The sequence below is a fragment of the Phoenix dactylifera genome, chromosome 9 (genome assembly GCF_051530095.1).
Source record: "Phoenix dactylifera cultivar Ajwa chromosome 9, Ajwa_hap1_PhDact_Kaust_v1.1, whole genome shotgun sequence".
NCBI classification, from domain to species: Eukaryota; Viridiplantae; Streptophyta; class Magnoliopsida; order Arecales; family Arecaceae; genus Phoenix; species Phoenix dactylifera.
The window spans coordinates 7,721,865-7,742,017 of record NC_143198.1 but is presented as its reverse complement, the minus strand read 5'-3'; the positions used below and the strand labels follow the sequence as shown (position 1 = coordinate 7,742,017).

At 44.7% G+C, this 20,153-nt stretch overlaps 3 protein-coding genes across 3 annotated transcripts; 1 reads left to right on the top strand and 2 right to left on the bottom strand.

Annotated features, from left to right (window-relative positions):
* Nucleotides 1-1,218: 1,218 nt before the first annotated feature.
* Nucleotides 1,219-2,037, top strand: LOC149752810 (uncharacterized). Its single transcript, XM_089925436.1, has one exon. The coding sequence runs from the start codon at nt 1,219-1,221 to the stop codon at nt 2,035-2,037; it is 819 nt and encodes a 272-aa protein (XP_089781562.1).
* A 12,377-nt stretch (nt 2,038-14,414) lies between these two features.
* Nucleotides 14,415-15,274, bottom strand: LOC149752809 (uncharacterized). The gene is made up of 3 exons (XM_089925295.1): nt 15,031-15,274; nt 14,814-14,921; nt 14,415-14,707 (listed from the first exon to the last, which is right to left on the bottom strand). Exons 1-3 carry the CDS (start codon nt 15,097-15,099, stop codon nt 14,453-14,455), a joined length of 432 nt encoding a protein of 143 aa, XP_089781421.1. The 5' UTR covers nt 15,100-15,274; the 3' UTR covers nt 14,415-14,452.
* Nucleotides 15,275-16,201: 927 nt separating this feature from the next.
* LOC149752808 (uncharacterized) lies at nt 16,202-19,538 on the bottom strand. The gene is made up of 3 exons (XM_089925435.1): nt 17,590-19,538; nt 17,214-17,508; nt 16,202-16,930 (listed from the first exon to the last, which is right to left on the bottom strand). Exons 1-3 carry the CDS (start codon nt 19,536-19,538, stop codon nt 16,202-16,204), a joined length of 2,973 nt encoding a protein of 990 aa, XP_089781561.1.
* Between the last annotated feature and the right edge of the window lie 615 nt (nt 19,539-20,153).

Here is a 20,153-nt window from a genome sequence, read left to right as displayed (position 1 = left end):
AAGCAACTCATATTATTTTTAAAAGAGACTCTTTGACCATTGTTAGATATTATTTAGTTCAACTCTTTTAGAGTTTGGTTCTCGTTCACTTTGACAGGATTGATAAAAAATGAGGACATATCTACAGTCTTTTAAAAATAAATGGCGAAATACGTAATTAATTGCACCGAATCTATTTTATGGAAGACTCTAATGGATGACCTCAGCCACTAACTGAGGTCCTCCATTGTCAAGCATGGATCCTATTGGGTTACTTATTCCACAGAAGATGTATTTCGGCCTACTGGATATTTTATTTGTAACTTGTATACGTATATTCTAATATACTATACTTGATTAGCAAACTTAAGAAGCAATGTTAGTTAAAGCTTAATTATCTTGAACAGACCTTTTTTGTCGATGGTGTTAAGTGGGAATTGCTCTTTGTGAAGAACATAGGAGGTTATACGTGATGATGATAAGATAGTAGGACCGTAATTGGCCAATAGCAATGCTTCAAAGAGGGGCTTTGTAGAGAAAAACATAAATTAAGTTATATCGAATATTAGATAATGTACAAAAATTTGATAAGTTTGTTTGAGTAACTAGATATAGAAACTATTTTCTGTTGCAAAAATAGAACTAAAATTAATACATTTTTTGTGCACAAATAAACCTTAAAAATAATACCAGAGGTTAAAGACAACAGCAAACAAATACATCACAGCAAGCCCCTACATATTGAACAATAACAAATAATTAGAATGATTAAAATAATAATAACTATACATGCTCAACTCCAAAAGTGCGGACGGAGAGGGAAGACAGAAAAAGGGTACACCTAAAGGAGAAGTTTTTCAACGGCTAGTTAGAAGCTCCGGCGAGAAGCTCAACGGCTAGTCGGCGACGATTATTCGGCGTCTGGCGTGTAGATTGGTGGGTTCCAGTCGCCCGACGTGGTATCCACGGTGGGCAGGCAGTGTGTATTCTTCGGACTCGGCCCTGTAAGCGCATCTGGCTCCCGGCTACCGGAGCAGGCGGCCTCGTGGCAGTGGGGGGCGGAGCATCGGGGGTCTTGGAGCGGAGGTTTCCAGTCGGTGGGGGCACCGGGGTTCTCGTTAGCAGGCGTGACCCTTTTGGTCGGCCGGGCCGGCGAGGTAACCTCGACCCACCTTTTTTTCTTCTCTGTTTGGCTAACCCTTACTTTCAGGTGCTATGGACCGGAAAGGGAAAGCGCCGATGGGGAAGACGACGGAGGGAGCGGCGAGAGGACCGGGTAAGCCCACTGAAACTGGACGCGGTGCTTGGTCACGGCCGGGGCCGTGGGTCACTCAGTGGCCCACGGCTGCGGAAGTCGAGCGGCTGAGCCGCCGCTTCCCGGACGTCCTCCGGCTTCCGGAGGAGCCGATCGCGGCGGCCCGGCTGAAGTGGGAAGGGCGGGCGTTGGTAGCCCGCAGTTTTGGCCGCCGCATCCCGGCGGAGTGGGTGGCCAAAGATGTGGCCGCCCGGGCAAAGTTGAAGGACGTGGTGGCCGTCCCACTCGCGGACGACTACCTCGCCCTCCGGTTCCGGTCGACGGAGGACCGGGACCGTGTCCTGAGTGAGGGCCCGTGGGTGGTGGCGGGGCAGCTCCTCGCCATGAGCCCATGGGTCCCGGACCTTGAGCTCGAGGATGCGGCGGTGAAGACGGCGCTGGTGTGGCTCCGCCTGCCCCGTCTCCCGCCGGAGTATTGGTCGATCTCGACCATCCTCCATATCGCTGCTCGGGCGGGACGGCCGATCGCGGTGGACGGCGTCACCGAGCAGCAGGGGGCGATGGGTTTTGCCAGGGTGAAAGTGGCGGTTGATACCTCGGCGCCCCTGCTACCGGGGGTTTTGATCCAAGGCATGACGAAAATCCGCTGGCAACCTTTCGTTTTCGAAAATCTGCCGGTGGTCTGCCCCCGTTGTGGGCGAATGGGTCACGGCGCCGCCGCCTGCCGTTACCCGACGCCTGGCCGAGCTGCGGCCCCCCCCCCCCTCGGGGGCGGCGGACCCGGTGGGCGAAACGGGGCATGACCAGCCTCCTCCAGCCACTGAGGAGGAGAACCAAGGGCCGGTCTATGGCCCTTGGATGGTGGCTTCTCGGAGGCGAGTCCCACGAGAGGACCACCCGCCGGGGCTGGGGGAGACGACCGGCTCCGACAAGGGGCTCGGGTCGCCCTCGACCCAGCCGCCACCTCCGGTGGTTGGGCAGACTTCGCCGGCGTCCCCGGCAGACACCGACGGTTGGCAAAAGCCAACGAAGGTCGCGCGCCGCCGGTCGCCGTTGGCCGGTGGTGGTGATCTCCTGGTTCCGGCCCTCCCTGCGATCGAGTCGGGCGACCCGGGGCCAAGCCGGCGAGTCGACTCGGTTGTCTCGGTCGACACGGTCCCCCTGCGGGCCGACCCTGGGCCCAGCGGGGTGATTGTAGCCCGGGCCCAAAACCAGAAAAGGCCCAGGCCCCCAACGGGCCTTGGCCCACAAGGGGGCCCAGGCCTGGCGATCCAGGCTGCACCGGCGCTGGCCCAGCGCGCACGGGCCCACAGAGCTGGGCGCCGCGGCCGTGGGCCGGCTGTGGCGGGCCGAGCGGACGGCGCGCCCCGCGCCATCGGCGCGCCCCGCGCCATCGGCGCGCCCGGCGGCATCGGCGCGCTCCCCCGAGCTGATGGCGCGCCCCGTGGGGTGCCCGCTCCCCCTGTCGCGAGCGGGCCCGCGCCCCCTGTCGCGATCGGGTCCGCGCACTCCGTCGTGAGCGGGCCCGTGCCCACCGCGCTCCCTGGAGCGATCGGGTCCGCGCCCTCCGTCGCGAGCGGGCCCGTGCCCACCGCGGCCCCTGTCGCGAGCGGGTCTGCGCCCTCCGTCGCGAGCGGGCCCGTGCCCCCCGCGCGCCCTGTCGCGAGCGGGCCCGATGGAGGGGCTGCGGCCTGTGATTGGGGCGCGGGAGCCTCAGCTGTGCAGGGCCCGCCGGCCCATCCTGCAGTGGGGCCGCAGGCCCTGATGCTTCCGGGCCAGGGGGTAGGCCCGCGGGCCCGTGCACCCCAGGCCCAGGCTGGTGGGGGGTCTCAGGACATGACGTGCAGTCCGTGCGCCCAACGAGTCTCTGGCCCAGGGGACAGGCTTGAGCCGGATCCTCTGGCCCAGGAGGAGCCGACCTGGGATGGAGGCCCTATGACAGGCCCTTTTCGGTATAGCCCACCCTGTCAGGAGTTGGCGGCTGGTTTGGGGTTCCCTCAGGTCGGAGGTCAGGATCCCCCCACGGTGGGTATGCCGAGTGGGTCTCGGCTCTGGGATGCTCATGGGGGTTCCGGGAGCGGGCCGGAGGGGGTTTTTCGCTTTGGCCCTCCTGTCCTGACTGCAGGTGTGTTGGAGGATGCTACCCCAGGTAGGTGTTTGGTGGGGGGCCACCCCTCCCCACACTTGGAGGGGAGCATGGCCGCTGCACTGACATCAGGAGTGGGGATGGACCACTCTACCGCTGCCCAGCGGGTCAGGGCAGTTGTTATGGGGCTCGGAGCCGTACCTGGTGGAGTGGAGGAGGAGCGCGGCCACCTGGGCGCCGAGCCTGAGGATGACCACGCGACTCTAGGAGAGGATGAGTCTGAGGCCGACTATGTGGACTGGGATCCATGATGATTCTTTCTTGGAATTGTAGGGGGGCGGCCAAGCCGTCCTTCATGTCTTCGTTCAAACGATTGGTGCAGATCCACTGTCCGGATATTTGTTTCCTTTGTGAGACCCGATTATCTGGTGAGGGGCTTAGCCGATTGAGGCGGCGTATGGAGAGGGATTGGGAGACCTATGCAGTTGACTCCCAGGGGTTGTCGGGAGGGATTTTGGTTCTGTGGAGGCGGGGTGTGGCGACGATCGATGTCTTCCACAACTGCTCTCAACAAGTAATCATGGTCATGTCTAGACCCGACGCTGCTCCATGGGTACTCTGCGGTGTATACGCGAGCACGGACCACCGGGTTAGGAGAGTCCTTTGGCAGGAGATCACCAGTTTGATCGCCCAGGGCATCCCGACGGTAGTGATTGGTGACTTCAACTGTATTCTGAGTGAGGATGAGAAGCGAGGGGGCGCTGCTTTTACGGATCGAGTGGACAGGAGGGAGTTCCGTGACTTTGTGTCGCGGAACAGCCTGGTAGACTTAGGCTTTGCCGGTCCACGTTTTACCTGGTGTAATAATCAGCTGGGCGGTGCTAGGGTTTGGGAACGATTAGACAGGGCTTTTGCATCCCCTGATTGGATCATCCGATTTCCCTCTGGTCGGGTCAGCCACCTGCCTCGTATCGCCTCGGACCATTGCCCCTTGCTACTACTCTCCACCTCATCGGGTCTTACGCATCACAGCCCCTTCCGCTTTGAGAAGATTTGGCTGTCATACCCCCAGTCTTGGGATATTGTCCGCGATGCATGGCGGGTCCCGGTGCATGGCGATGCCATGCAACGGGTCTCACGAAAACTTGAGTTGACTAAAAGGCGTCTTCGCCGGTGGAACCGTGAGGTTGTGGGTAATATTTTTCGGAGATTGGAGGGCGTAGAGGCCTCGATCGCCGAGTTGCAAAGGAAGGAAGACCTAGGGGGTATGCTCCCAGAGGATGATCTGGCGGATCTCCGGGGACTGCTTGCGACTCACCACTCGTTGTTACGTCAGCATGAGATTTTCTGGCGTCAGAAATCCCGGGTGCAGTGGGTAAGCGAGGGGGATCGTAATACTAGGTTCTTCCATCGGACTACGGTTATACGGAGACGGAGGAGCATGATTCACACACTGCGAGATGGGTCCGGACATCGAGTGGAGAGCGAGCCTGCCGTCCGTCAGGTCTTACTCGACTTTTTCCGTACTAGATGGACGGAGGATGAGGAGACCAGTGATGGGGACCGCCCTCTCAGGGTGGATGTGGGTATTCGTGACACTGAGCGTGTATCCTTGATCCGGCCGGTGTCGGCGCTGGAGGTACAGGAGGCAGTCTGGGCCTTGACTCCGGACAAGGCCCCTGGACCTGATGGTTTTCCTCCTTTTTTCTTTCGGCAGTACTGGAGTATTATCCGACCAGCGGTGGTGGAGGCCATCCAGTGCTTCTTTACCCAGGCAGCCATGCCTGTGGCCTGGAAGGCTACCTTCATCACGCTTATTCCTAAGCGTCAGGACGCGACCGAGCCCAGTCATTTTCGTCCTATCAGTTTGTGTACAACCTTATATAAGGTTGTGGCAAGAATTATGGTGGGCAGGATGAAGCCCCTCTTACCTGACATCATTAGCCAGGAGCAGGGGGCTTTTGTGGCTGGCAGAAATATTTCTCACAATGTTATGTTGGCCCAGGAAATGATGTGGGATCTTCAGCGGGCTTCGAAGCGGCACAGCCTGATGGCAGTCAAGCTGGATATGGAGTGGGCTTATGACAGGATGAGGTGGCAGTTTCTTCAGCGGGCTTTGGAGGCTTACGGCTTCCCGAGGCAGTGGATTGACTGGGTGATGGGGTGTGTCCGTGGGCCAATATTTTCTATCTTGGTCAACGGCACACAGTCATCCTTCTTTGAGTCCACCTTAGGATTACGACAGGGATGTCCCTTATCCCCTTACTTGTTTATTATCTGTGCTGATATCTTGTCTCGGTCTTTGGAGAGGGTGTGCGCTAGCCGGGAGCTGGAGGCCTATATCCCAGCCCCGGGGGCTCGATCTATCTCCCATTTACTTTTTGCTGATGACTGTCTTCTTTTGACCAGGGCTCGGACTTCAGACGCTCGGGTCCTCCGCAGGGTGGTGGCAGACTATTGCGCAGCATCCGGCCAGAGAGTGAATTTGCTTAAGTCTACCATTTCTTTCAGCCCCAGCACGGTGAGCAGAGTCAGACAGGAGATCAGAGGGATACTGCAGATACCAGAGCAGGAGGGGGCGCTCACCTACCTAGGTGTTCCTATTACTGGCCGGAGACTACGGGTGGCGGAGTGCTCGGGTTTGGTGCAGCGTGTCCAGAGCAGGTTGGAGGGATGGAGGGCGTCCTCCCTATCCATGATGGGGAGAGTGACATTGGTTAGAGCGGTGCTGGGATCCATACCGGTGTATCTCATGGCCAACACAGTGGTTCCGAAGACGATTCTGTTGAGGATCGAGCGCCTTCTTCGGAGCTTCTTGTGGGGGTCATACGGTGGAGGTCACGGAGTGCACCTGGTGGCATGGGAGCATGTGTGCCTTCCTACCGGCGAGGGTGGCTTGGGGGTGCAGTCCCTCATAGTGAGGCGCGAGGCGCTCATTGCTCGGCACGCGGCCCGGTTCTTGTTAGAGCCACATGGCCTCTGGAGTTAGGTGATGGCAGCTAGATATGGTCGGGGGGCTTCAGTGGCGGCGGGGGGGGGGGGGGGGGGGCGTCGAGTCTCCTTCATGTGGCGTGAGATCAGGAGGTACATGCCATCTGTATTGGCGCATACCAGGTATTTGATTGGAGACGGCCAGACTATTGATGTGACCGGCGATTCATGGGTGGACTCCCTTCTCCTGAGTTGTTGGCCGACTATGGTTGACACCGCGGCAGTGGAGGGGCTACGGGTGTGTGACCTCCTAGCCCCAGGAGGGGCAGAGTGGGATGATGCCAGACTCAGGTTGGTGTTTGGGGCGCACCTAGTTGCGAGGATCCGGTCCCTTCCGTTACCCGGTTGTGGGGGGCCGGACGTCAGGGTGTGGGGCACCTCGAGCCGGGCCAGTGTCAGATTAGGAGATCTCTCCCGCATTATTCAGACGGAGCACGAGCCGGGGCCGGACTGTATCTGGACTTGGAGGTCAGGCCTTCACCCGAGGGTAGCTCTCTTCCTATGGAAGATATGCTGGGACCGCCTTCCGACGAGAGCAGAGCTGAGCAGGCGTGGCTGGGGGGTCCCAGCAGAGTGCGAGACGTGTGGAGCTGAGGAGTCAGTGGACCATGTGCTCTTCCAGTGTACATGGGCGAGGGCGACATGGCAGTGGACTGGGATCCCGCAGGGAGCGCGGAGTGCGCGACTACAGTTTCTCAGGGTGATGCGTCAGTGGTTAGCCAGTTCACAGACTCGCGATGAGGGTATCAGAGCGACTTGCACAGCATATCAGATTTGGTTGGCTAGGAACGCCCGTACTCCTGGCGAGCGCAGGATGTCACCGAGGTTTGTGGCAGAGCTTGCGCGGGCACAGGCCACAGAGATTAGGCCTACCCTACCTACAGATAGACCTTTGATAGCTTGGGACACCTGGGGTTCCCCTCTTGCTTCGGCAGCTCCTCGGATGGTGTTTTTCACCTGGGAGCCCCCACCCCCGAGTTTCCTCAAGGTTAACTTTGATGGGTCGGTTTGGGATAACGGCATGCGTGGCGGTGCAGGTTTTGTCATACGAGACTTGTATGCGAGGGCGGTAGCCGCAGGTGGCTGCCAGTTGTTTGATACATCGGTCCCCGGAGCAGAGCTGCGGGCAGCCTGGGCAGGCCTTCGTCATACACGGATGGTGTTGCGGGCCAGCTCGATTACATTGGAGGGTGACTCGGCCACTGTCATCGAGTGGATTCAGAGGAGATTAAGGGGTGAGGGCACAGACCACCCCTTGATCCGTGATATCATGGTGATGATGAGAGATGGGATGGCCATCCAGGCCAAGCATGTATTCAGGGAGGCCAACGGGGCGGCGGATTGGGTAGCTGCCTACGTGGCCCACCATTCGGGGTATGCCCTTTGGTCGGGTGAGGGGGAGTTGCCATTGGCACTCCGTGAGTTACTGTATTTTGATCTTATTGGGTGTATTCATACACGTACTGTTTGATGCACCTGTTTTAAGCAAAAAAAAAAAAAAAAAAAAAAAAGTGCGGATGGAGACCATAATTTCATTGCGATGTAATATTTTTTGTGAGTAAACTCACCTAAGCGTAGTCGCTACCATTTGTAGACTACATCCTGCCTTGGAGGACGTCCATACCCAAAGGATGCCACATAAACACTGCTTGGCCAAGAGCTTAGCCCTTAGGCTCGGCACCTTCTCTCTCTTTCCAGATCATTTCTCAACACCACTATCATGAAGGTAGACAACCATAGAACATGAAATATTTTATCTAGTTAGTTGGAAAAGAAAAATAAATAAAATAAAAATATAGGAATCAATATAGTAATATCATTAATAGCATAGGATTTTAAAATTCATTAAGAGACAAAACCTTTGATCCCTTTCTCATCGTCTTTGTATATTCTGTTAAAGAAATAAACAATTCCCTGTTTATAATCATTGTTAGCACAATTAATCATCTCCATCATCTACTTTCTTACAAAGTCCAATCTCCATCGCAAATATAAAATTTAATTAAAATTACTAGATACCGCGAATCAATTATCAAATGCATTTTTTGTTTCATTTCTTAAGCAATCTAAAAGCTACAAAAGCAGTGACATATTCTTGAAACAAAATAAAGAGTTAATAATAAAAAATGACAATGAGATTCTGACTCTTTACCTGTTGAATGTTGTCGATGTCTTATCTTGGCCAACAACATGGAACAGTGCAAATAGCAATACAATTTTTTTTTTATAAAATAAATTTTAATTTATGTAACAAATTATAAAATATATAAATAAATTTATCTCATCATATCAATTTAAGCTTTTGGGACAAATGGTGGTTTCAACTCCATCCACATTCTCTCTCTCTCTGTATAAAGATTTCTTATGAGTTCCAAATACAGAGAGAAATAGCATTTTCATAAAAATAAAATTTTCATATTTTATAAAAAATATTAAAAATATAAAAAGCTACTCTTTTTCATCAATTGGAAATTAAAGTTTCTTTTTTTTCAAAAATATTCTTAAGCGATCAAAATTCTTGGATATATTTTTTTTCTTTATTAAGGCTATAATAAATATTTCATATAATTTTTTTAGGAAAATAAATACTTAACCAAACATAACCCACTATAGGATGTGCTAATTTCGCATGATCTACCAAACATGCTAAAACTATTTTTTTCAGATATCATAATTTTAAAAATTATTTTTTAGAAAAATATTTTAATAAATTTTTTTTTTGTGCACCGGATAAGTCCTAATAGTAATTATTATAAGATTGTAAGTCAAGCATGAACCAATGACATGTGGTCACGGTCAACCGTTGAACCGATGACATATGAGTCACGGTCACCACGGGATTTTTTATTAAGCTATGTGCCTAGGAGCAATATAGTCAATATGATGGGTTTACAATAGCTTCGACGGGTAACTTCACAGTCCGTATCATATCACAAATTATCACATCCCAAATCTGTTAACGTGCCGGAGCAGGTTAAATGAAGAGGCAAGTCATGTGTGATTAGCACTTAGCAGGCTGTTCATCATAAGAGCTCCAAAAAATTCCTTTAAGCTGTCAAACATTAATATGCTGCCACACAGCTAAGCTTAAAATATATCCATTCTAGAGCAGGGCGAGAAACGTCAAGGTGGGGTCCGATGGCCTTCATATTTTTCCTGCTATGTTGTCGAGGTGTATTCTTCGGGAAGCGAGCAATACCTTGCTTTTTGGTTGTGCCTTAAAGTAGAGTCATAAACTAACGGTTACCGGTGTGTACCGTTCCTGGAGACTCCCGAGGTAACCTACCTATCACCATGGTTGTTGTGCTGGAGACTCCTGGGCCGCTGCCCTTTGTGGCACCCTCCAAGCAGCTCTTTCTTTCCGACCCAAATAGTATTTTTTGTATGATTGGCTATATATGTATCTATTTAGTTCATAGTTTTGTTGGCCTCTTTATAGATATATATGGCCTGAAAAGTTATTCTACCACAGACTAAAGCAGCTTGAATGTCCCGAATGGGACCGGCGACACACGTCTGCACCGCCAGCCTTCCGCTGTGAGCTGACATATCCTAGTCCTCTCTATTGAATTAAATTAAATATTTTGATTTTTTTTGAAAACTGAGCATATTGAATCATGACCAATCAAGCACAGTCTAAGGGACCACGCATCAGCCAGCACAAGTGCATGCCAAACAAAGTAAGTTGTGGCCAGCCAAATCATAGACTTAGTCAACGACCAAGTGTCAAGCATCCGTGCGCAAGCAAAGAAGTAAACATGGAAACATGCCGCAGGATCAAAGGAGCACAAGAAGATGTGTCATCAATCCACGGAAGGAGATTCTGCTTCTTTTGGCCTGCGTCTGCTTTGACTTGGTTAACGACCAAGTGTCAAGCATCCGCACGCGATTGGACCGAGTCAACGGGCTCTTTTCTTCCTTTGGCCATCTTTTCTTCTTTTGGCCAGATTCTACTTCTTTTGGCCCGTGTCTATTTCTTTTGACGTGCGTGTTATCTTTTTTGGGTGGCCCATGAGCCTTTACAAAGGGATCATTTCAAAGGTACAAAAAGAAATTCTCATGAGCCTATGCAAAGGGCTCTAGGGATCATTTCAAAGATACAACAAGAAATTCTCACGAGCCTATACAAAGGGCTCTAGGGATCATTTCTAAGGGACGAAAGAAAAATTACTCTTCTCCCTCTTGTTCTTATTCACTTGTCCTCTATTTTTCAATTATTTTTTTAAGTTTCTTCTGAGTTATCTGCAAGTGTGATCGTGCTCCTCTTTCTTCCTTGGAGGCATACTGACGGAGATGACGTGGTTCTGTACTGGGTCGTCGTATCTCTAGGAGATCTATACCAGCGGACTCGTGCGTGGGGGGCATAAACTTTTCTAGAACAGCGCGTCAGCATGCTTCGATCCACATACCATCTTTTTGCACTTCTTCATTTTATTATTCTATTGTCAAGTAAATAATTTGCTAGTTTATTCTTTTTATTTACTATTTATGAATATTAGAAACATTGAATTATTGATTTACTAATTATATTTGTGCATCTAGGCTAGCAATCTAGAAAAGTTTATGTACTATTAGCACTAGATTTTAAATTACAACATTTATTATACATTTTGCTGCATAATTGTAAATTATTATATTTTAGCTGTTACACATTTTTGTTAGCTTCATTTTAGTGCTTAATTTTTCAAGCAAAATATTAGATTGCCTAACCTAATCTCCAAGAAGTTTATTAATACCTCTATTTGGACTCTTCATGGAGTAATTTCCAGATTCCATTCAAATGGAAATTCGAAAATTGGTTAATTCATAGGAGCTATCTTAATATTGCACTTAGGATGAAATTGAACAATATCTAATGAAATTATCCATTGAATAATGGTGTCTAAGAAAAACTTGTCAAAAAGGCTTACGTGTCTAAGAAAGGCTGGTACTTAAGTGAGCCAAGTGCACCACCACCAATCTAGAGCTGATCTGGCTGTTATTCTTTAGATTTTTTAACTAGATATCTAAAGTTCAAATTAGATATTAGTGCAATAATTTGTAATAAATCTTTTCATTTTTATAGGTGTCAAAACTGTGTTAAGCTACAAATCAATCTCTTTCTTCTCTTCTAATCAATGGCTTCCCACACACCTGAAAACCTTAGTGATAAACCTGAAAAGTTTGATGGTCAAAATTTTAGGAGGTGACAGAATCAAATACAGTTCTAGCTCACCACCTTAGGCTTGATCTCAACTATTGGTGAAAGCACCACTGAAGTTAGTAATGGGTCTAACCCATCTGCTTCACGACTTGCTACTCGATGCAATCCAAACCCTTCTCCTTCCTCTTTCCAAACTGCTGCTGCTTCCTCCACCTCATCCACTAGGACTCCAGAAGAAACCAACTATCATTGTCTTCATAAAATCCTAAGAGCCCTTTTTAATAGACTTTATGATATTTATTATATAGCTAAGAGTGGCAAAGATCTCTGAATACCCTAAAAAATAAATATGGACTTCATGATGCCGGGGTAAAGAGATTCAAGGCCTCTAACTTTAGCAAGTTTAAATTTGTTGATTCCAAACCTATGAATGATCAAATCCATGAATATGAAACCTTGATTCTTCAACTCCAGACAAATGAAACCCACCTAGATGAGTCTTTCCAAGTTGCCTGTATCATAGACAAACTTTTCTCTACTTAGTCAGACTTTGCCAAGACTTTGAGCTACACTCAAGGTGATCTGTCTCTAACTCAAGTCCTAAATTCTATTAGGATTGAAGAATAACATCACCTTAGGAAAAAATTCCACTTCTTCAATCTTTCGCCCAAAGTCAACAATGTTGAACCCAAGCCCAAATCCAAATATCAGAATCATTCTTTCCGTCCCAACCACAATAAGTCCTTCAAGAAGAAATCATTCAACCATAGAAACTCCTTCCAACCCAACAACAAAAGACCCAACTTCTCTTAGAACCAGAAGAAAGAGAAAGAAGAAGAATCTGTTCATTGCTGTTTTGTCTGTGGTCGAACCAACCATATGGCCAACCAATGCTTCTACAAGATACTACTCCTCATCAACCTAGAAGTAAGGGTCCTGCCACTTTTGGCGATAAGGCCAGCATGGTGATTTGTGGGGCTGACTTCTCTAGAACATGTAAAATACAGCTCAATTAAAATATTAATGCACTTGAACTTAATCCCAAAACCAGAACTTAAGAATAATGACAAATATGAGATATGTGTAGAGACCAAATTACCTAAAAGACCCTTCCACTATGTAAGTAGAGATACCGATCTCCTTGAACTCATATATAGTGATGTATGTGACTCAGAAAGAACTTTAAGAGGTGGAAACAAATATTTTGTAACTTTCATAGATGACCTTTCTAGATACTCTTACCTTTATCTTATCAAAGCTAAAAATGAGGTCTTAAATAAATTTAAAGTTTATAAGGCAGAGACTGAAGACCAACTAGATAAAAAGATTAAAACCTTAATGTCTGATAGAGAAGGTGAATATACCTCATTTGAGCTGACTCAGTTCTGTAAAGAACATGAGATAACTCTATGCTAATTAGTTCAGGTGCACCAGAAAATCTTTGGAGAGAGGCATTAGTAACTGCATCTTATATCTTGAGCAGAATTCCATTCAAACATAATAATAAAATTCCATATGAAATCTGGAAATATAGAAAATCTAATTTAAAATACTTAAAAGTGTGGGGTGCTTAGCTAAAGTAAAAATTTCAGAAAATAAAAGAAAGAAAATTGGACCCAAAATAATAGATACAATATTTATAAGATATGCAATTGAGAGTAATGCTAATAGATTTTTAGTGTTTAACTCTCAAATAAATGAAATTAATAACAACACCATAATTGAAGCAAGAGATGTAATCTACTTTAAATGTATACTTTCCTTTAAAACAAGGATAAACGATCAAATAAATACCAATAATAATTTAAGGACTAGTTCAAGCAGAACCAGATTTAGAGAGGAAGAAGAAGAAAAAACTGAACCTAGGAGAAGTAAAAGAACTAGGGTTGTAAAGAACTTTGGAGAAGACTACTACACATTCTTAATAGAAGACTCCTCTACTTCTTTAGAGGGTGTCATGAAATCTTTAGATCTCCTTTTTGGAAAGAAGCAATAGATAATAAAATGCAATCTATAGTTCAAAACTATACTTGAAAATTGGCGAACCTACCCCTAGGAAGTAAACTCATAGGGTGTAAATGGATCTTTAAGAAGAAACATAGGCCACTACCAGAAAACACGCGTATAGTGACGGAGATTCCCGTCACTATACCGTGTTTCCGGTTACTAATATAGAATTGGTGACCGGAGCTCCCGTCACTGACTTGGTTACAAAAACACGCGTCACTAAATTATCAGTGACGGCGGAGATTTCCGTCACTAACTCCCGTGACAGAACCGCCGTCACTAAGCCGTTACAAATTCAAGAATTAAAAATTTAAGAAATTATGTATTTCCCGTCACTATCTAGTTGCGGAGTTAGTGACGAAGGTAACTTGGTCACTGATTTTGTCACAAAATGCGGTCACAAGTTTGGTCACTGATCTGTCACAACCTTTAGTGACAGATTTAGTCGTCACAAACATGGTCACACATTTTGTCACTACATTTGTCATTAATCCCGTCACTGACCTAGTGATAAGTTTACCGTCACTAATTGGTTACAAACGCGCTGAGCAAAATCAATTTTTATTAACCAAAATCCTGTCACTAAGTTTATGACTGCTCGTCAAAATACTTGGTAAACAATTTAGTAACCAAAATTTGGTCACCGATCACAATCTAATAACCTGGTACATTTGGTACATTGATTGGCTCATAATAATAATAATAATATCATTAATAGCAAAGGCATTCAACATTACGCAAAAGTCATTTTAAATGTCATTCAAAATTGGCATCAACATGTCCTGAATCCATCAAAATCAAAGTCTAAAAATATGTCATAAAGATCAACAGAGATTTCATTCCTCCTAGGAATGCAAGGACCTATCATCTAAGGCAAAAACAATCATAATGAAGCATGATCAGCAGAACCAGAATCACCATTACACCCCCGATCTGCATGCCTTGTTCCAAAGCCAATCTCTTCTCTCATCTTTTGAAGAACCTCCTCTTGCTATTTTTTCTTTTCCTGCTCAAGAATACGTAGAAGGTCTTCATGAGTGTACAGCTCTGGAGCTTGACTTGTAGAGATGGAAGAGGATGATGATTGCCCAATAATTCCAGTGAGATCCTCTAGGGGACTAAAGCCATAGACATGGCCATGAGTTGGGACACCAGTTGCCTCAAACCACAAGTCATAATCACGTGGAGGAGCATCTGAGGTGGAGGCATCACCATATTTTTTGGAGTATTCAGCTGAATACTTTGCCTGCCAGTTGATTTAAAAGAAGAGAAAAACATTATGGTGGATCAAACAAGAGATAAACATGAGCAAGCTCAATAATATTTATGAATCATAAAAAAATTATACTTACCATGACAGCTTCACTTCTCTTATCTACATATCCTCTCATGCCTTGCTTTGTCTTATGCGTCCGATTAAAAGATTCAACTATTGTTGGCTCCCTACCTAACTTTAATTTCTACAAAAGAGAAAAGAAAAAAATCATTGACATATAATGGGCTAATTTAAGATGATTGAACAATAATATAAAAATTATTATAGAAATCTAATTGAATAAAGATATGTACCAGTCGTTCATCATGATTGACAAATGCGATTGATCCTCCACAGTGTTTAGAGATGCTACCATTCTTCATGGTGTTTCTATTATTTTTGTTGGCTTCTGATTTCTTCTTCCATTTTGGGGAGATCCAAATATCAATTAGCTTATTCCAATTTTCTCTAGAGATTTAATTAGGGGGTTTATCACGGGCTTTATTTAAATCTCCTTTTGCTTCCAAAAGCTTTTGGCTTCTGACCCTCCCTAATGAGGTTGTCAACTGTCGCTGACAATGCTTGTCCCAAACTTGATGCACATGATGCAATTGTCCTGGAAGAATTGTGTGTATCTCCTAACAAAAAAAAGGTCGCAAGTAATCAGACTTATTAATTGGCATGTGTAACAAGGGCAAAAGTTAATGATAAGAAATATAAATTAATTACATCACCTCAAATTTGTTCCACATTCCAACTTTAGCATGTGTAGGGACCTCCCTCCATGACAACCACGGACATTGAAAAATTGGCGCATGATAGCAACAACTTTGTGACTGACCTCATAATCAAGAAACCTGCAATTTAAAAAATATTCATTAGAAAATAAATTAAATACTTTAAATGCAACAAACATATAAATTCAAATTAGTGATATAAGAAAGTGATATTTTCATATATTCCTCTTGTGCACCTAACAATCACTTTTTCATTTGCATCAACAGGGGCTTTAAGGGTTGGTTCTCGGCCATTGCTTTGTCGTGGATCAATCCCAAGTTCATCATTCATCTGATCCTCATTCATTGTATCCTAATGATTTTGCACTGCACCATTCATTTCTTCATCGTTTATTTCTTCATTTGTATCCACCTCTTCAATCATGTCCCCATCAGGAATTTAATCATCATCATCATGACAATCCTCGACACGCTCATGCAACCTAGAAGGTTGAAAAGGAACTTGAGTAGCAGCCAGTATTAAAGCTGCTTTTCCATTACCTCTTGGTTTTCCTTTTTTCTTGGCCATAACTGCACAACAATAAAAAGTTGTAGTTAGTTCACAATGTAAATGTCAACAAATCCAATCAAAGTAAAGAACAATCAGTGGACCTGTTGTTTTCCCTTTGCTCTTTCTCATGTCTACACAATTATAATTTATAAGTCTAAAATTAGTTATATTAGCATTCACAAAGTTGCATGTTGTATTTTAATCTTCCTCAGCCTCATGCTCCTCTTCCTCGGTTTGTTCATCTTCAAAATCTTCTTCTTCATCCTCAAAGTCCTCTTCCATTTGGTTAGTTGTCAACTCAATTTCTGCTGCATCAATATCTTCTGCATCTCTGTTAACACCAACCAAAATGTCTGGATCATCAAGCTCATCTGTCATCGAGATTGGGGTAGGAATCCTGTGGTTTTCTTCTTGATAAAAATCAAGAAAATTTTCTTCTGTCACACTAGGAGTGAACCTACCTCTAGCTTTTGTCTTAATTACTGCCCACCACAATCTTCGATTCTTCTTCTTACCTGGGTAACCAGTATAGAACACCTGATGTGCTTGTTGAGCTAATACAAAAGGATCATTGGTTGGAAGTCTTAGTTTGTAATTGATCTCAACGAGGCCATGTTGAGGGTGCACTTTCATACCCTTGTCTCTATCATACCAGTCACATTTGAATAACACTACTTTATTACCAACCCCAAAATAGTCTAACTCGATAATGTCAACCAACATCCCATAATAGTCACTCTCAAAGTCATTGTAACTGCTTTCCTTAATGCACACACCACTGTTGAAGATTCTTTTATCCTTTCCATATTCTTTAGTGTGAAATCTGTACCCATTCACAAAGTAGCCTTTATAACATTTAACTTTATTCCCAGGGCCATATGATAGGTCCTTTAAGCGCCCATCAACATGATTTTTGCTGTCATTAACCTAGCATGATAAAAATAATATCGTAAGAATAAATCAAGAGAAAGTCTAATTTATTATTATATTTATGAATTATGTACTCACATATGACCTAAACCAAGCCGAAAACTCCATTTCGCGTCGTCTTTCCAAATCTATTTGGCTTATATTTGGACAAGATTGCCGGATATAATCATCAAAATACCTACAACACAAAAGCTAGAATCACATATATTGTACTCCATATGTATTTTTAAGGATGATTATAATTAAGTACTTGTGTAACTTAACTTCCAAAAGGTTGAACCTCCTCACAATTCAGAAGAACATATAATTCAGCAGCATTAAACTCCTGAGTAGTTAAATGCCTTCCAAAAGGTTTCCCAAAAGGCCGACCTTGATGAGCAAAAATGGATAGATGATCCACGAGATCAAACTCCCCTTCGTCTTCATTACGGGGAACTTGATTTAACCTCGTTTGTATAGAAGGCTCAAAATAATGCGAACAGAAAGTTGATATTTCTTCTATGATGTAAGCCTCGACAATAGAACCTTCAATCGATGCTCGATTCTTTACCTTCTGCTTTATATCATGCATAAGCCTATAAATAAGATTAATATGTTAATTTCTCAAATTTAATGGATACAAAAAAACTATTTAATGAAATTATAGAAATTGTTACCTTTCAAAGGGGTACATCCATCTGTACTGCACGGGCCCCCCAACCTTAGCTTCATAAGCTAAATGAACAGGTAAGTGCTCCATTGAGTCAAAAAATGCAGGAGGAAATATCTTCTCAAGTTTGCAGAGAGTTACCACAATATTTTTCTCAAGAACCTCCATATCTTGGACACGCAAAGTTGTGTTGCATAAATCTCTAAAGTAACAGCTTAATTTTGTCAATGCATCCCACACTGGTGCTGGCAATACTTCACGGAATGCAATTGGAAGTAATCTCAGCATGAAAACATGACAATCGTGACTTTTTAACCCGTAAAACTTATAATCATCCAGGTTAACACACTTCGATATGTTTGAAGCATATCCATCAGGGAATCTTAACCCTTTCACCCACTCGCAGACCTCCATTGCTTGGTCTTTGGACAATACATAGAAAGCTGGAGGCTTAACTAGCTTTCCATTAACAAATTGAATCCTCAACTTGGGACGCTTGCAATACAGCTCTAAATCTTGCCTTGCTTTCACATTATCTTTAGTCTTCCCTTTTACATCCATACAAGTGTAAAATATATTGAGAAACACATTTCGAACAATATGCATGACATCTAAATTGTGTCGAATAAGTAGTGTATGCCAATAGGGCAACTCCCAAAATATGCTCCTTTTCACCCAATTATGATCTATACCGAATCCAGGAATGGTGTGCTTAGGAGCTTTCAAACCAAAAGTTACATTAGGCAAGGCAGAGACCCTATTTTTCAACTCCTCACCAGACAGTCGAGGAGGTGGGGGGTCTGTCTCTATTCTACCATTGAAGAAACCATCAACTTGGTATCTGTATGCATGGTCCATGGGCAAGAATTGACGATGGCAGTCAAAAAAAGAAGTCTTCCCACCATGTTGTAGTGTAAAAGTTTTTGAGTTCTCCATACAATATGGGCATGCCAACTTTCCATGTGTACTCCATCCTGAAAGCATGCCATATGCAGGAAAATCGTTGATAGTCCACAATAAAGCTGCCTTCATTTGAAAATTCTCTTTTCTAAAAATATCATAAGTGGTGACCCCTACTTCCCACAATATTTTAAGTTCATCAATCAAAGGCCTAAGCAAGACATCGATACTTTTGCCGGGGCTCTTAGGTCCAGAAATGACTAAACTTAGAAAAATGTAGGGTCGTTTCATACATATTGATGGTGGAAGATTGTAAACTATTACGAAAACTGGCCAATAAGAATAAGGACGAGCTGATTGGCTAAAAGGGTTAAAACCATCTGTACATAACCCAAGTCTCACATTACGAGGCTCGGTAGAAAAGGATGGATGAATGCGGTCAAAGTGCTTCCAAGCCTCCCCACAAGCAGGATGCACCATCTCATCTGAATCACCTCCCTTTACATGCCATGACATGTTTTCAGCCGTTCTGCTTGACATAAAAAGCCTCTGAAGTCTTGGTGTTATTGGAAGATATCGCAACCTTCTATAAGGAACATCTTTTCTCCTACCACCACCATCATTTCTTCTGAGTTTATATCGAGGATGACCACAAATAGTACACTCAATCAAATTCTCTATTTCCTTATAGAATAGCATACAATTATTCTCACAAACATCAATACTTGGATACTCCAACCCCAACTTCCGAAGCATCTTCTTTGATTGATAGAAATCAAGGGGCAGCTTCTCACTTTCCGGCAACATATTCTTCACTATTTTCATGATTCGATCATAGCAAGATATACTCATATTAAATTCAGACTTGCAATTTAATAATTGAGTAATAGCAGATAACTTAGAGTGTTTTTTACACCCTTCCCATAAAGGTACTTCTGCATCTTTCAACAAAGAATAAAAATCTGCAGCATCCTTATTTGGCTCTTCCTCATGATTAACTTCAAGTGCACTACTCAAATGGAGTTCCTCTTCTGGACCCATAGCTTCCATCACCATGGTTCTATATTGCTGACCATGTTCACAACCAACATCCATTGATGTGGATGCTTGTACTGCACTTGTACTTACAAAAGCAACTGCACCAAGTAACTCCCCATGTGCAAACCATGTTGAATACCCCGGTGTAAACCCCTTTCTCAACAGATGAACATTGACCGTATCACGGTTAAGAAATTTCTAGTTGTCACATCTCATACAAGGGCATCTAATCTTATCACCACTACAATACTCTAACTGAGTAAATGCAAACTCAAGGAACCCTTTAACTCCATCACAGAACTCAGCTCTTATATAACCATTTTCACTAAGTCGGTGGTACATTCAATTACGATCAATTGACATAGTTCCTCTAGAAATCAAAAAAATAAAACAACATTAGAAAGCCTAGAAAATATTAAAAATCGGGCTATTAAAAAACACGAAAGGCAAGATCATAAAAAATGTAAAAGAAACAAAAACTGGTATGATATTTATGAAGATGAGAAGTTATCATAAGAATGACAAAAATAAGTCATTCAATCTTGTCCTAGCATCATTGACATTAAAAAAGCATTCAATCTCTATAAAAAGCTGAACATAACGAATTAATCTTTACAAGTTATCTCTTCATTC